This window comes from Apus apus, chromosome 3 (assembly GCF_020740795.1).
Source record: "Apus apus isolate bApuApu2 chromosome 3, bApuApu2.pri.cur, whole genome shotgun sequence".
Lineage (NCBI taxonomy): Eukaryota > Metazoa > Chordata > Aves > Apodiformes > Apodidae > Apus > Apus apus.
This window is the reverse complement of record NC_067284.1, coordinates 27,642,525-27,656,658: the sequence shown is the minus strand read 5'-3', so window position 1 is coordinate 27,656,658 and position 14,134 is coordinate 27,642,525. Positions and strand designations below refer to the sequence as shown.

At 44.0% G+C, this 14,134-nt stretch overlaps 1 protein-coding gene and 1 long non-coding RNA gene across 4 annotated transcripts in view; one reads left to right on the top strand and one right to left on the bottom strand.

Annotated features, from left to right (window-relative positions):
- Positions 1-13,161, bottom strand: part of ERICH1 (glutamate rich 1) — a 69,115-nt gene extending 55,954 nt beyond the window's left edge. For all 3 annotated transcript variants that reach the window (XM_051615204.1, XM_051615205.1, XM_051615206.1), the window contains exon 1: positions 13,091-13,161. In XM_051615204.1, coding sequence (XP_051471164.1) covers positions 13,091-13,112 — 22 coding nt within the window. In that variant the 5' untranslated portion in view covers positions 13,113-13,161. The remainder of the gene's footprint in view (positions 1-13,090) is intronic.
- A 350-nt stretch (positions 13,162-13,511) lies between these two features.
- The window catches only part of LOC127383051 (uncharacterized), a 110,506-nt gene continuing 109,883 nt past the window's right edge, over positions 13,512-14,134 (top strand). The window contains exon 1 of the long non-coding RNA XR_007889100.1: positions 13,512-13,560. This is a non-coding gene — a long non-coding RNA (uncharacterized LOC127383051). The remainder of the gene's footprint in view (positions 13,561-14,134) is intronic.

The following is a 14,134-nucleotide window of genomic DNA, read 5'->3' as shown; positions in this document are numbered from 1 at the left end:
ATTGTAACCCATAAACATAAAGTGTCATTTGCATCCCAAAAGGACTGCCTGAGAGGATGGAGGCAAAGCTGATGGCCTGCATATGGCCTGCAGGTACAGCAAGTGACAGGGGGCTGAGGTCCACTCCAGCTGCTCAGGCTTATGACTCAAACAGCTTGCTCATACTTTCAAAACAAGGAAACTGCCTATAAAACAGGGGACTGCAATAGTGGGCTTGGGGAGCCCCACTGACACCAACTCTCCCCCATTAGCTGGCCCAACGCTGGATCCAGGACTGGTAATTTTCTATTATCTCTCTCTCTCTAAACTTTTCTTCTCCTGCTCTCTCTCTCTCTCCCTTCCTACCATCATTAAGTAACGCAAGGCCAAACTACGATTTTTTTCTCAGGTTGTGCAGGTTAAACATATATGTATTGTACTCCTGTGATATAAATGTCAGCCTTTATGATCGTGCAGCCTAAGATAGTAATTGCAGTGTCCATATTCCTTCTATAGTTTTAATTAAACCTAATATGTAAATACAGACCTTGAGTGTTGTTTCACATTAATCTGATCAAAGGGTAACTAATGGTTGAGCATTTCCATGACATTTTAATCACTCTCCCTGGAAGGGCCAGGTCTGAGACAAAGGTTGGATCCAGCCACACCTGGGCTCCTCTCTGAGAAGGAGTTTAGAAAGCAAGGGGGTCTAATCTGAATCTCCCTGGGTTGCCCTACTTAGATCGTCACAGCATGACAAGGTCCTTGCTTGGAACCAGATGTATTTCAAGCCTTCGGAAGAGAGGAGGAGGCAATGTATCCCAACAGTACATTTTCCTTGAAAGAATGAAGAAGGTGGTATCACTAGAATGCAGCTGAAAAAAACCCGTGACTACATGAGTGTGATCTGTTTGGAACTCTAAATATATTCTAGTGTGAAAAAAAAAAAAAAAAAAAATCTGCATGCCGCCCAAAGCTTTTTGGACAAGTCTGTCTCATGTACCAACGAACACTGCAATTACACTCTTGAAGAATATCTATCTTGCTATACTCAGCAGCCTTGCATGCTCCAAAGAAGCACTCTGCTTTGCAGTTAACAGTCTCAGAGCTGAGATTCTAAAACATTTTTCAGATGACAGAAGATGCTCCTTCCTCTGGGTTTTATTACTGCAATTACTTAAAAAATATCCTGTGATATTCACAAGCATTGGCTTATGGCTTAACCTCAGGAGGTTGGTCTTGTCTGATGCTACAGAGCAGCTTTTCTGCCCTATTCAAAACTCTCCTTCACCTGATGTCTTTGGCAGCATACAGCATCAGGTATTTAACCTGTTGGAGTTCCAAAATAGAGTAAGAGTTGCTCTCACTGTACCCACATAACAGCCAAGTACATATACTTATTTACTGCTGTTATTTTCCAGTCAACACAACTGATGGAGGACCTGTACAGATTCATGTGGTCTTTCAATAGACCGATTTGAGAACACTTCATCATTTTCTGTAGCAGACTGATTTCATAGAATCATAGAATCCTAGGGGTTGGAAGGGACCTCGAAAGATCATCTAGTCCAACCCCCCTGCCAGAGCAGGGTCACCTAGAGTACATCACACAGGAAGGCATCCAGGCGGGTTTTGAATGTCTCCAGCGAAGGAGACTCCACAACCTCTCTGGGCAGCCTGTTCCAGTGCTCTGTCACTATCACAGTAAAAAAATTTTTCCTGATATTCCTCTTAAACCTCCTATGCTCCAACTTGTATCCATTACTCCTTGTCCTATCACTGGTCTTCACCGAAAAAAGCTTAACTCCATCGTCTTGACACTCACCCTTTACATATTTGTAAACATTGATGAGGTCCCCCCTCAGTCTCCTTTTCTCCAAACTAAAGAGACCCAGCTCACTCAGCCTTTCCTCATAAGGGAGATGTTCCACTCCCTTAATCATCCTTGTGGCTCTGCGCTGGACTCTTTCAAGCACTTCCCTGTCCTTCTTGAACTGAGGGGCCCAGAACTGGACACAATACTCCAGATGTGGCCTCACCAATGCAGAATAGAGGGGGAGGAGAACCTCTCTTGACCTACTAACCACACCCTTTCTAATACACCCCAGGATGCCATTGGCCTTCTTAGCCACAAGGGCACACTGCTGACTCATGGTCATATAATTTTGAGATGCGATTTTAAAAAGACCTCAAGAAAGACTAGAGAGACCACAAAGATGAGGGATACACTACTGGGAGTCAGAACCAATGAAAATTGCCCATTTTATATACAGCTTTAATGCAAAACCTACAAGAGAGTTAATTAAATATATTCTACTGGGTATTTTTTTGTGGAAATTACTGAAAATTGTGTTCACATTACAAAACCTGGTGCACCCGTGTAGAAGAGAAAAATCAGTTTGAGGGAAATTATCTGGAACTGAGCCTGTAGTGAAACAGGAAAGAAATGCGAACAGCAGTAAAAAGACAATTACAAGGAAAAAAAGGGAAGCCTTGTTGCACAGACCACTGCAAATCTATCCTCTTAGAACAAAGCATTCTCTGAAACTAACAGATCAGAAAGTGGGACAGGAAAACAGATAAACTAAGAGGTTTAGGGGCCAGGAATGGTAGTGATGTGGATGCAGCTGAAAGCAACAGAGAATGCTTTGCACTGCTTTCAGCTGCTCTTGCTTCCCTACAAAATCTGGGACAGCAGATAGTAATCCAAGAAGTTTTATAGGGTATAGACCAGGCAAGAATTAACGAAAGTAGAACATCTGCTCACTTAATCTACAGTAAGTCTTCAAAAACAGTAGCTTATCATGTCTCCGTTTCTCCAAGGTATAATTGATAGCTCATTACTCCCAACCTACTGAAGACTAAAGATGCTTTTCAAGTTCTATAGGAACTTGAAATATAGGAAATGTACTCTGCAATCTGAAGAAAAATTCCCCAATTGCTATATGTTACTGCAGGAAGACACGATTCTGAACACCTGGCCACATGGTGACAACTGGAGGAAGTACTAAGACTCTAGGTTAGATGAGCACAGCCCAGGGACCACCATATTTCGGAGTTCTGTGTTATCATGGCAGACTTAGCTGTCATTTTATTTCTGAGTAGTGTGTAGAAAGATTGTTTCCATGCCGATGTTTCCAGAGTCTGAACAGAAGCACAAACAGAACTGTGAAGAAGTGCCTGCCACATTCTGTGTGGTCTTTCACCTCCTGGAATCTGATAGGGCTTTAATACTACAATTGATAGATTCTTTATGCTGTAAGATGTATAGTGTTGAAAACAAGACACTGAGGGTAAGTGAAGGTGAGAGAAGCACCAGACTTCTTATGATCATCAATTAAAGATGACCGTGTTCTGAATCTGCCTGGATTTGCCACACATCAGACTCTGTGTGCACACACATGGTGGGTGGCAGGGGCAAGAGTTGTGTATGCCACACCAGTTTTGTGGAATAGATTGAATGCAGTTTGAGATTACACACAGGGAATAATGCTTCCCAATGCTACATCTAGACATATGACTAAAAGGAGGTACTGCACGGTAATAATATTAAACACAAATACGTGGCCCAAATCCTAAAGGTTTAAAGACAGTCTTCAGTCTTCTGCTGCCTTTGTTACCAAGGTTATAAAGATTAACGAGAGAAATAAAACCTTACAGCCCTTTTCACCCCTGGGGAGGTAGGGGGGCTCTACACTTAGGGGAACAAGCAAACATTCCTAATTGGCAATTACTAAGCTGGAGGTGACTACAAATAAACACCTGTGTGGCTAATCAATCATGAGAGAGACTGAGCCACTACTGTGACAGAGGTAATGTACAATATGATCTGAGACTCTATAGGGCCAAGAGTTTTTTTAATCTGAATCAGGAAAATTAAATACATTAATATATAAATCTAGAGACATGGAAATTAAAATCTTCTCCGGCCTTAAGTCTGCTGTGTACAAATCAAGCTGAACTAAAACCTGAGGGGAAACAGAAAAAATTTATATTAAATGACACGACACAGAAGAACAAGGAAAGCTTCGGCTGTTTAGCATAAGTATACAAAGGCCAAAAGAATTTTAAGCAAATAGGGAGTAGTGTTATGTAGCTGAAGAATAAAATTGCATTAGATTACGCCACAAAAATATTAGACACTAAAGATGAATGAGAATTGCCAATCTAAATGTGCTGATGAACATCTAGAAGCATTGCAACACTCTCGTAGTAAGCTAAAAGAATGAAATAGTGTAGTTAGAGAGGTCTCTTACATCAAGCTCTAACTCCTATAAACACTGCAGGGCTGACTAGAAACAGAATCACTGCACTGAAACTGCCTTTAATACTATATTCTTCACAGGTCACTCCACATTCCCTACATTTGATTACTGACATTTACACAAACTAAGCCAAAGATCAGATGTATGTGATCACACTGGAATCTTTTATTTGTTAAAAAGTAGACAAAATTTATCTTGGTTATCACCAAGGTCACCACAGAAATAAAACTCTTCCTAAAATAATGGTGGATCTATTACACAAAACAAATTTTGGATTATTTGCACAACATGTTGACACCACTGTATGATAAAATTAGACCAAAAAGGGGTTTAAATCAGGTCTCTGAAGTTTAAGCTAGGAAAAAGCAATCACATAAGTTGACCTTCATTAGGTACATGAATGGTGTACAACAGACATTCATAAAGAAAGAGTAAGTTACTAGTTACACCCACTATGCAACTGTTGCTTTTTAAAAGGGATAAAAAGCCCATTACGTCTTAGTGCAATAATTAAGATCCTGAACTTCACTTCCTACTTCAGCAGTACCTAAGGCAGTCACATTTAAGGGCAGTACATAAAAATGCATACACACAACTCCTTTGGATCATGAGGATGAGATTTTGCTCAGTTTCCTCACAGAAATCACACTGACATCAAGGCTTCTACTTAAGAAAAGTAAGTGTAATTTGGCTTATAGTAGTGGTAAATAACAGTTTTAGAAGCCAACAATGGAAGACTTTAACCTGTAGAGCCACTGTATTTTCATATGCTTAATTATATTTTTAATGACCTTTCCTCACACCATTAAGAGCCTATGCCATTCTAGAGTGAAGTATTTTGCTTCTATGTACTTCTATAGCTTCAATAAACCCTGTGGTCTTGTATCTGAGATGCAGAGTGCTGTAAACTCAAGATGGAAGAAAACAGCTGGTGTGTTTCTGCAGTTAGAGTATTTCAGTTGGAAGAGACCTACAGCGATCATCTAGTTCAACTGCCTGCAGGTATTCAGTACAAAACTTCAGTTCTAATAGACCTACTAAAGCTTACATACTCTAGTCTTCTGAGTAAGTTATCTATTTCAAAAGTAAAGAAAATTCGTTTTACAGCTGAAAACATGCAACATTATCAAAATACCTAGCCTGTAATTGAAAGAACTGAATGTTCCTACTGTGCAATGAGCTGCAACACCATCATAAGACTTACCTTGCCAGGAATTCCTCAATGACCAAAAGGAGCCAGTATTTTCAGAAATGAGAACAAGATGCAATAGGTACTAAACTAGTTCCATGGCTAATTCTTGACAACTCACACGTGGACACAGTGAAGTACAGATACATCAGAAAGCTGAATAAGCATCAGGTCTCTACAGTTTGACATAACATCAACAAAGCAAAGTATAATTCCAAGAAACGGAGTGCAGAACAGATGCTGGTTAGTCATACAAATAACAAACACGCAGGATCTTTATACCACAATTTTGTGAGAAGAGTAAAAAGCCTCTTTCAAATAAATGCATTGTTTGGCATCTATGTACTAAATCAAGACCAATTTAAGTTTCTTTATGTACATAAGCAGACTACCCACAAGCACACACATGCCAACAGTGGAACAGCACTGCAGGTTTACAAAGGCTCTCCTGGGGTTGAAAGCATGACTTAAAACTCAGCAAAGACCAGAGTGTAACTTAAGCTGCATAACTAAAATACAGTTCTGAACAACATCAGAAGTGTTCCTGCCTAGCTGAGTGTAGGAGGCAACAGTTTCCTCAAAAGCATTTCTGTGGAGAATGACTGCCACGTACTTTTGGCTACTTGCCACACATACTGTAAGCACCCCAACCTTGTTTCTCAATTGGTTGCCTCCTGCCTATTCAAAGGCAACTTGGGCAGCAAGAATAAAGTAAGTGGCATCACGAGTGCTGAACATATCAGAATTCTGTGAAGCTTGCAAGTTGTCCTACTTCTTCTCTCTATCCTATAAACAGAATAGTTTTCCAAAAAGGGAAGAGTCAGGAATTTCTTCCGAAACCATCCCATGTGTTAACATGCTATTTCTGCTAAAGCAGAAGAAAAGATAGTACAGCAGAACAGAATAGGATGGAAAGAGCGGACAGGATGATAATCCATGTCCATGAACAAAGCTTTGCTAAAATGTTGAGTTCATCTCTGCTAGTGCAGAATTACTCTCTTACATTCAAAAGGATTTAAAAATCCTTGAAGTCTCTTATACAGTATCATCTCCTACAAACACTATGACTGGACAGTTTCAGAATGTCATAAAAATCACAGAACCATTAAGGCTGGAAGGGAGCTCCTAACATCACCTAGCCTAATCCTAATGTTCAAAATAGGATCAACTAGAACAGACCTTAGGGTCTTGTCTAATTGGGTATAACAACCCTACTGCTGGATAGTCAACTCTTGTCTGGAGAGGCTCAAGAGGACCACTCGAAAGAGCGGCTCTTGAAAAAGAGATACCTGGATTCCATTAGGAGCCAAAGAAATGAAGTGTAGAAGCATTTTAAAGAGACTTCTACATAGAGAAAGTGTTAGCCAGACTGCCATTCTTATTAGCTAGCAGTTGGAAGATTAATGACAGCTTCTGGCTGGGAGCTGCTATCCGTTAATTCCCTGAAGGCATTCATGTTTTAGGTCTTCTGATTCTTTCTGAAGGAGTTGCTCAACTGGCAAAACTGATGAACAAAGCTCTTTATTGCCTATTTGTTTGGTCTAACATAGTGATTCTTGGGTCATGGCTCCGCAAGTTTCAAAAAGACCTAGTTTATATTTCAAATACTAGGGGCAAAATTCAGCTTGCACTTATGATGCCTAGTGGTAGACACATTCAAGGCACCATAATCTTGTTTACACACTAGACACTTCCATCCCAAGACCTCATGTATACAAGACTAATTCTGCTGACCACCCACTGGTGTTCACGATGGACTCAGTACAGATGATATTGCGCTGAGTGTAAGTCCCCATTATAGTCAATGGAAATCAATACACAAGACGTCTGAGAATAAATTTATCAGTCTTGACCTAAATTTCATAGTACCAGAAAAGCCACACATGCATTGCTCCCAGAGAAAAATGGAAAACTCCAACAAGCAACTGACACAGTCAAAAGCCCACAAGCAAAACAAAAAGGACACAGCTGAAAGCTCAAAGACCCAGAACCATTGCTAGAAATGGGAGAGAACAGAAGCTTGGATTATGTCAAGACAGACACACAGACACTTTCTAGGCCTGAAGGCAATGACTAGTTATTTAAACATTAACTTAAAAAAAAAATAATGTATCTTTGATTAAAGAACACTTAGCTAAAGATTCTCAGACTTGGGATACCAGTTCAGCACCTACCAACAGATTAAAATCAAAGAGGAAAAAGGGAGGAATTAACTAGAACAAAACATCCCATGACAGCTGAACAGTGTATCATTTTCCCACTACCCCCATTTTTTATGACTTCCTTGACATTTTTTATGACTTATGATTTCCAAAAACCTTCAATCTGCACAGAGACACGAGAAAAAGAAAAATGCAGTGACATGCAACATATCATCCTGATAGCCTGATGGTTCAGATCATCATAAGGGTGTATGTTATTTTTAAGAATGGATGTTCTTGTTCAAATCAGGAGAAAAAAAAGGACAGCATAGCTTTCCTGTTACCAGTGAGGTTAGCTGTTCCACCACAGAGCATGCACAAACCTAAGCAAAGCACTGTCAGGGGAATAACAAAATTGATCTTTTCAGAGGGTGAAAGAAAGTGAGAAATCCACAGAATTCTAGTCATGGTCCAAGTACACTTTTATGTATATAGGAGTGGGAAGCCTCCAATTTTACAGTATTTTGCTTTGTGTTCACAGTCTGCAAGCAGTCTTCATCTGGCAGGTGAGGCTACAGTAACAGCCTCTTACAAGAGTAAAGGACAAAACAGAATAAAAGTATGGACTGAAAGATCTGCTGCAAAAAATTCAGGCTCAAGTTGACTCTCTCTTGAAAGAGGCACTTGTAGACAAAGACAGAAAATAACATCTTACAAGACCTCGTGTTAGGTTACAGAGGATGCCATTCTTCATATCTACATCATCTTCAGTTTTCACACTTCAGAATTAACTGCATTAATCCATAAATTTATAGTTCTTGTTTCCAAATAGCACTGTTATGCTCTGAAATTCTTTCTTAAGTTATTTTTCAACTTCAAATTTCAGGGTGAAATTCACATGCACCTTAAGACCAGAAAAAAAGAACTAGGCTACTTTGTATGCACGACAGGAAGAAGTAACCTTACACATCTACCCATAATGATACTGGCAACTTGTGCCTGAATATCAAACAACTCTAGAGGCCCTTCAAAAAGTGGAGAAACTAAGTAGTTCCATTGTTATTTTTTTTTCCTTCAGTGCTTAATCATATTTGACAAAAAGCACACACACCATGTGTTTTTATTCACATTTGAAAAATCTCATGTTTTCTGGCCTTGGTCCTTTTCCTGCCTATATTATCTAATATTACATAGTAATTTGTTTGTTATGAAGACTTACCTATAGATTAGAAACCTAGTTTCTGAAGAGACTTTTGGTTTGGAAGGCAGAGTCTCAGAGCCTCACATACCTTACTTGTAAAGCACTTCTTTAAACAAAGGTCATTCCCCATTTCCACCCCTCCCGGTGCTATTATCATCTGGATCAGCAGCAGTCAAGGAGGGTGAGTTGCCTGGTATTGGCATCTTTGGAACTACAAAACTCTGGAGTTGAGACGGAGAAGGAAGACCATGGTGAAATGCTGTTACCACAAACTGGTTATTTTGAACTTGACTATCTTTTAATTTTAGTAGCCTCATAAAACTTGAGCAAAACTTGAGCTTTAAAGGGAACAATCTGTACAGCTTTTGACAAAATGTCTGCACATAAGGTGAGAATGTTCCTCTTTCCCAGTTTTCTAATTGATCACATTGACATTCCATAGAACAGAGATCACTTCACTCTCAAGCGCTAAAGCTATTCTTACATATTTAGTGGGGAAAAAGGAGAACCCACATGTAATATTGGGGAATCAAACAACAGAAGGAGCTGCTTGTATGCCAGGTCACATGAATACTATGCTTGAACTACCAGGTATCACCTGTCTGCATCTCAGTACAGCTGTTAGCCAAAACATCACAGGGAGCTGCACAAGATGCTGTCATTTTAAATCTAGTGTATAATATTAACTTAATGATATTGAAGTTGGTCTTGGGACCTCTATCTGTTTCACTGAAACAGCATCTATTAGTGTTCAACATCCCATTAGACATTAAAATCAGATGGTAATTGCCTCAATTTTACTCCTGTCTTTCTTTATTAAAGTTCAAGAACCATATCGTGTAAAAAACTAGTTTTGTGCTCTAACATAGTAGCCCATAAAACCTGGTTCCATTTATCTTTTAACCTAGCACTAATTATCATTATATATGGAAAACTACTTTATTATCCAAGACTCAGTAATACGCCAGTCTCCTATATTTGAGGCAACTTTTGAAGAAGTGCAGTGAATTTAAGTATGCAGCAAATGTCAGTAGGATAGAAAGGAATAAAATTAAAAGAATATACTGATTACATACCCCATATTTATGTATTCACCTAAATGAAGGAATGAGTCACAATGGGAGAGTGATTCACCACTCAAAGACTGGCCTGGATGCACATGGGTCAACACAAATCATACCAATTAGAGATACAAAACAGTAAGTTATTAGCTACAAAAAGCAGACATTTGTTTTCTCTCCTTAGCTTAAACGAAAAGTGATTCAGCTTCACCAAGCACGATTTCTGTGTCACACTGCAGTTTTAAATCAGTAAGACTAGTGTTACATCTGTCAACAAATTCTGCATGACTGTGTAGTTCAACAAGAATCTAATAGATTGTGCCATCCTGCCTCAATAAAGGCTTTAGAGATCTCTCAGTAGGCCACCTTAATTGCAGCCACAAGCTCCTAGACATCTAATAAACTTGACAAGACATAGACAATAGGAAGCTACATAATCAATACAATGAGAACATCACGATTTTGTTCCAGCTGTTCATAAGAGCCCTATTTGCTTCGTAATGAAACCTTGTAAGACGCGTGTTCCTTACTACAGCCCTGGGAAAACAGAGCATCTTCACCATTATTTCAATTTGTGCATGCTGTCCATTTTGCCAAGCATCTTTCAAAACACTTCACAACACATTTTCCTTATTGCACCATTATCTTGATCTTAAGATATCTCACCCATCCTTAAAGAAGCTCAACTTTGCTGAATATTACTATTGCTAATAATAATTCTGACTACTCAAATTTGGGTCAACTGTAAACCTTAGCTGAGAGAGAGACTCTTTTTTCCCCTCTCTTCCAAGTAAGATTTTGGGGGGGGGGGGGGGAAGAAAAAAGGCTGTGAGCTTGTAACATCACCAAGACCAGTCCCTGCCAGTACAGGTATAAACTTTTTAATTCCTGAAAGTTTAAACCTCAGTTCAACCTAAAGGACTCTCATCCAGATACAAAAAGCATATGGCATGAAGTGAACATCAAACTATACTATACATGTGGGTTAAAGTTAAATGTTATGGTAGATGTTGGGGATAACACAAAAACCAGAATAGTGCTACAACGGCCTAACACACTGCCATAAGAACAGCTGAACACCATTGAAACTAAAAGTCGTTCAGAGCTCGTATTGCCAAACCAGGACAAATCTGAAAATTTTAAAGAGACAGCTTGTTCCCTTTGATCTTATGAAATTAAAGCAAAGCTCTATATACTAGTATTTACAAAAGAAACTGAAACTGGCAGGGGTAATATCACTGAGCACAGGCCTAAGTTCAACAAGACTGTGCATCATTTAAGTTTCGTTTAAAAGGAATCTTCATGAGTTCATATTATATAAAATATAAACACAATTTAATGTCTATATAGACTTCTTCAGGGACTAAATATATCACTGCTTGCTGAGACTTGAGTATTTGTTTGTAGCACGATATCCAGCAATTTCTGCAAATGTCTCCACATATACATAGAACAGAAACCCATATTATTGCAAATATCCCACAATTACAAAGTACTGGAAGTTTCAGTGAGAGAGTTTCTTTTCTTTATAGTCATAAAGAGGGTTTTACTGTAACACATTAGGCAACCCTTAAGGGAAATGAAAACTTCTAAAGAGCAGTTTTCAACCTTCTGAACTAATAACAACTGGAAACATAAGAAATTGCATACTATCTACGGTAAATAACAATCTGTGCTGGTTTTGGTTGGGACAGAGTTTTCTTGTAGCTACTATGAGGCTCTGCTTTGGATTTGTGCTTGAAAAAGTGGGATATTTTCCTTATTGCTGAGCAGAGCTCACAGAGTCAAGGCCTTCTCTGCTTCTCACACTACCTCACCAGCGAATAAGCTGGGGAAGCACAAGATATTGGGAGGGGACAAAGCTGGGACAACTGACCCCAAATGACCAAAGGGATATCCCAAATCATATGACATCGTGCTTGGCAATAAAAAGCTGCAGGAAGAAGGAAGTGGGGTGTGTTCAGATTGATGGCATTTGCCTTCCCAAGTTAACAGCTACTGTTGATGGAGTCTCGATTTCCTCACTCTTCACAACTGTAACTTTCTCCCACAAGACATCAATTTGTAACCCTCTGCCTTTCATCAAAATAAGTCACACTACAAACAGTTATTCCATCAGCCTTCTCCATTTCTCACAGTGGAGCTGCATCTAACACACAGAGATTACTACTCGGTTTCTATGCTTCCTTCCAAACTATCACTTGTTGCACTTACCCAGCAAATAGTTCAAACACTATGCCTTGTTGGTCAGACTCACTCCCTCACATTGTTATACTTGCAAGTAGAATTCGAGTTGCAGGATGCTGGAACTGCTTGAAAACTCAAGAGCCTGCCACAAAATCACTACATTAGATGAGCATTCAGCTTTCTCCTATCTCAGCCCTACTCAGCTCCCCCTTCAGAACAGGCTATCACTTAAAGAACAACTGTATTTTTATTATGCATTCTCCCTGCACAAGGCTGTCCTTATAAAGGCAGGCCAAACTGACTGAAGTGGCACCTGGATAGTGGGGAGCTCCTGGGTTTTGTTTTTTTTTTTTTTGTTTTGTTTTCTAAGCCCAGTGCCGCGATTATTTCAGAACTGTGCTAACGCACTTTAAACAAGCCAAGCTACCTCGCCACGGACAATGAGTACACATGCAGGTGTATACTAAGGAAATAAGTGTTAATCTTAAAATACTAATTTTGCTTTCCCTTCCCAGTCCCCCGGCAGGAACACGCAGCAGCGGGAACTCTCCCCGCCGCCTCCAAGCCAGGGGGTACCGCACGGAGCTCCGGGAAGGGCTCAGGCCACGCGGCCGCGCTGCCGCCGCCCGGACAGCCCTGCTCCTGCTCCCCTGCACACCCACCCCCCGTGCCCCGCCCTGCCCTGCCCCGACAGGCCCTCCCCACCTCGCCCTCAGCGCCTCTCCCGCGGGGAGCCAGCCCCCACAGCGCCCAGCCTGCTCGCCTCTTTCGCCGCCGGGCTCCCCTCTCCGCTCACCCCCGGCGTCCCGCCGTTCTCACCCACCCGCGGGGCAGGGCGCCGAGGAGAGGGGACACGCGCGGCCCTGAGAAACCACGGCAGCGCGGTACGCCCGGTCGGAACCGCGCCTCGGCTGCGGGCGGCCGCGCCCGGGGCCGTCAGCCACCGCCCTCCAGGCTGCCTCTGCCGCAGCCCCGAGGAGCGGGCAGGGCAGGGCAGGGCAGGGCAGGGCAGACACCCGCGCCTGCCGCCCCTTCCCAGGGCACGGCCCGACCCTGCCCGGCCTTACCTTCCCTCCTGCTCAGGGCCATGGCCCCGCGCGCACGGGCGAGCCCCGGCGCGCAACCCCGCGCTCGCGCTTCTTCCTGCTCGCGGCCGCGCGTGTCCGTCACGGGACGGGAGGCGCGCGATTGGCGCGGAGGGGCGAGGAGGCGGGCCCGCCCCGCCCCCCCCGCCCCGCCCCCCCCGCCCCCCGCCCTCCGCGGTGCCCGCGGGCTCCGGCAGGGGGAGCGCGGCTGCGCGAGAGCCGGCGGGCACCGCCGCCGTCGCGCGCGGGGGAGCGAGGGCGCGCGCGGGGCCGGGCGCGCGGCGCGCGGGGAGCGGCCGCCCCGGCGGGGTGAGCGGCGCCGGGGGGATGCTGGGCGCGCGCCGCTGCTCCCGCTCCCGGCCGGGCGTCTCGTGCCCCTGACCGCCAGCCCCGCGCGCAGCCCGCGCCCGCCGCGTCGATGATGCACTAGAATAATGTCAGCGCTGAAAAAGGTACGGGCGGCGGCGGCGGCGGCGGCGGCGGCGGCGGCGGCGGCGGCGGCGGCGGGGAGGGAGGGAGAGACTCGCCGTCGGGGCGCTCTCGCCCAGGCAGTGAAGGGGACGGGGGAACCGGGAGCCGCCGTGTGCGGCGACCGGAGCCGTCGGGGACAGGTGACCGGGCAAGCGGGGCGCGGGCGCTCCAGCCGCGCCGTCGGTTGTGGTGTCCTCCCCTGTCACCCGCGCGTCCCAGCGCCGCGCTGGCCGTGGCGGGGTCTCGCCGTGGCGGGGTCTCGCCGTGGCGGGGACGGCTGCGCGGCGGGGTGCCCTGTGCCGGCGCGGGGCGGCTGCGGGCTGGCACCGGCCGCCGAGCGCGGGGAGAGGCTGCGGGGGCCACGGACGGACCTTGCAGCAGCCGGCTTGGCCGGAGGGAGCGGCGGGCGGGGGGTGCCGCAAGCGGAGCCGCAGCACCGGTGGTGATTTAAATTTTGGGAACGCGTGATTCCCGGAGCTTCCCGGCGTGGAGCGGCCGGGGCAGCCGGGGCTGCAGCCGCTCCGCTGCCTTCTCCGTTCCCCTCCTTCCCTTCCC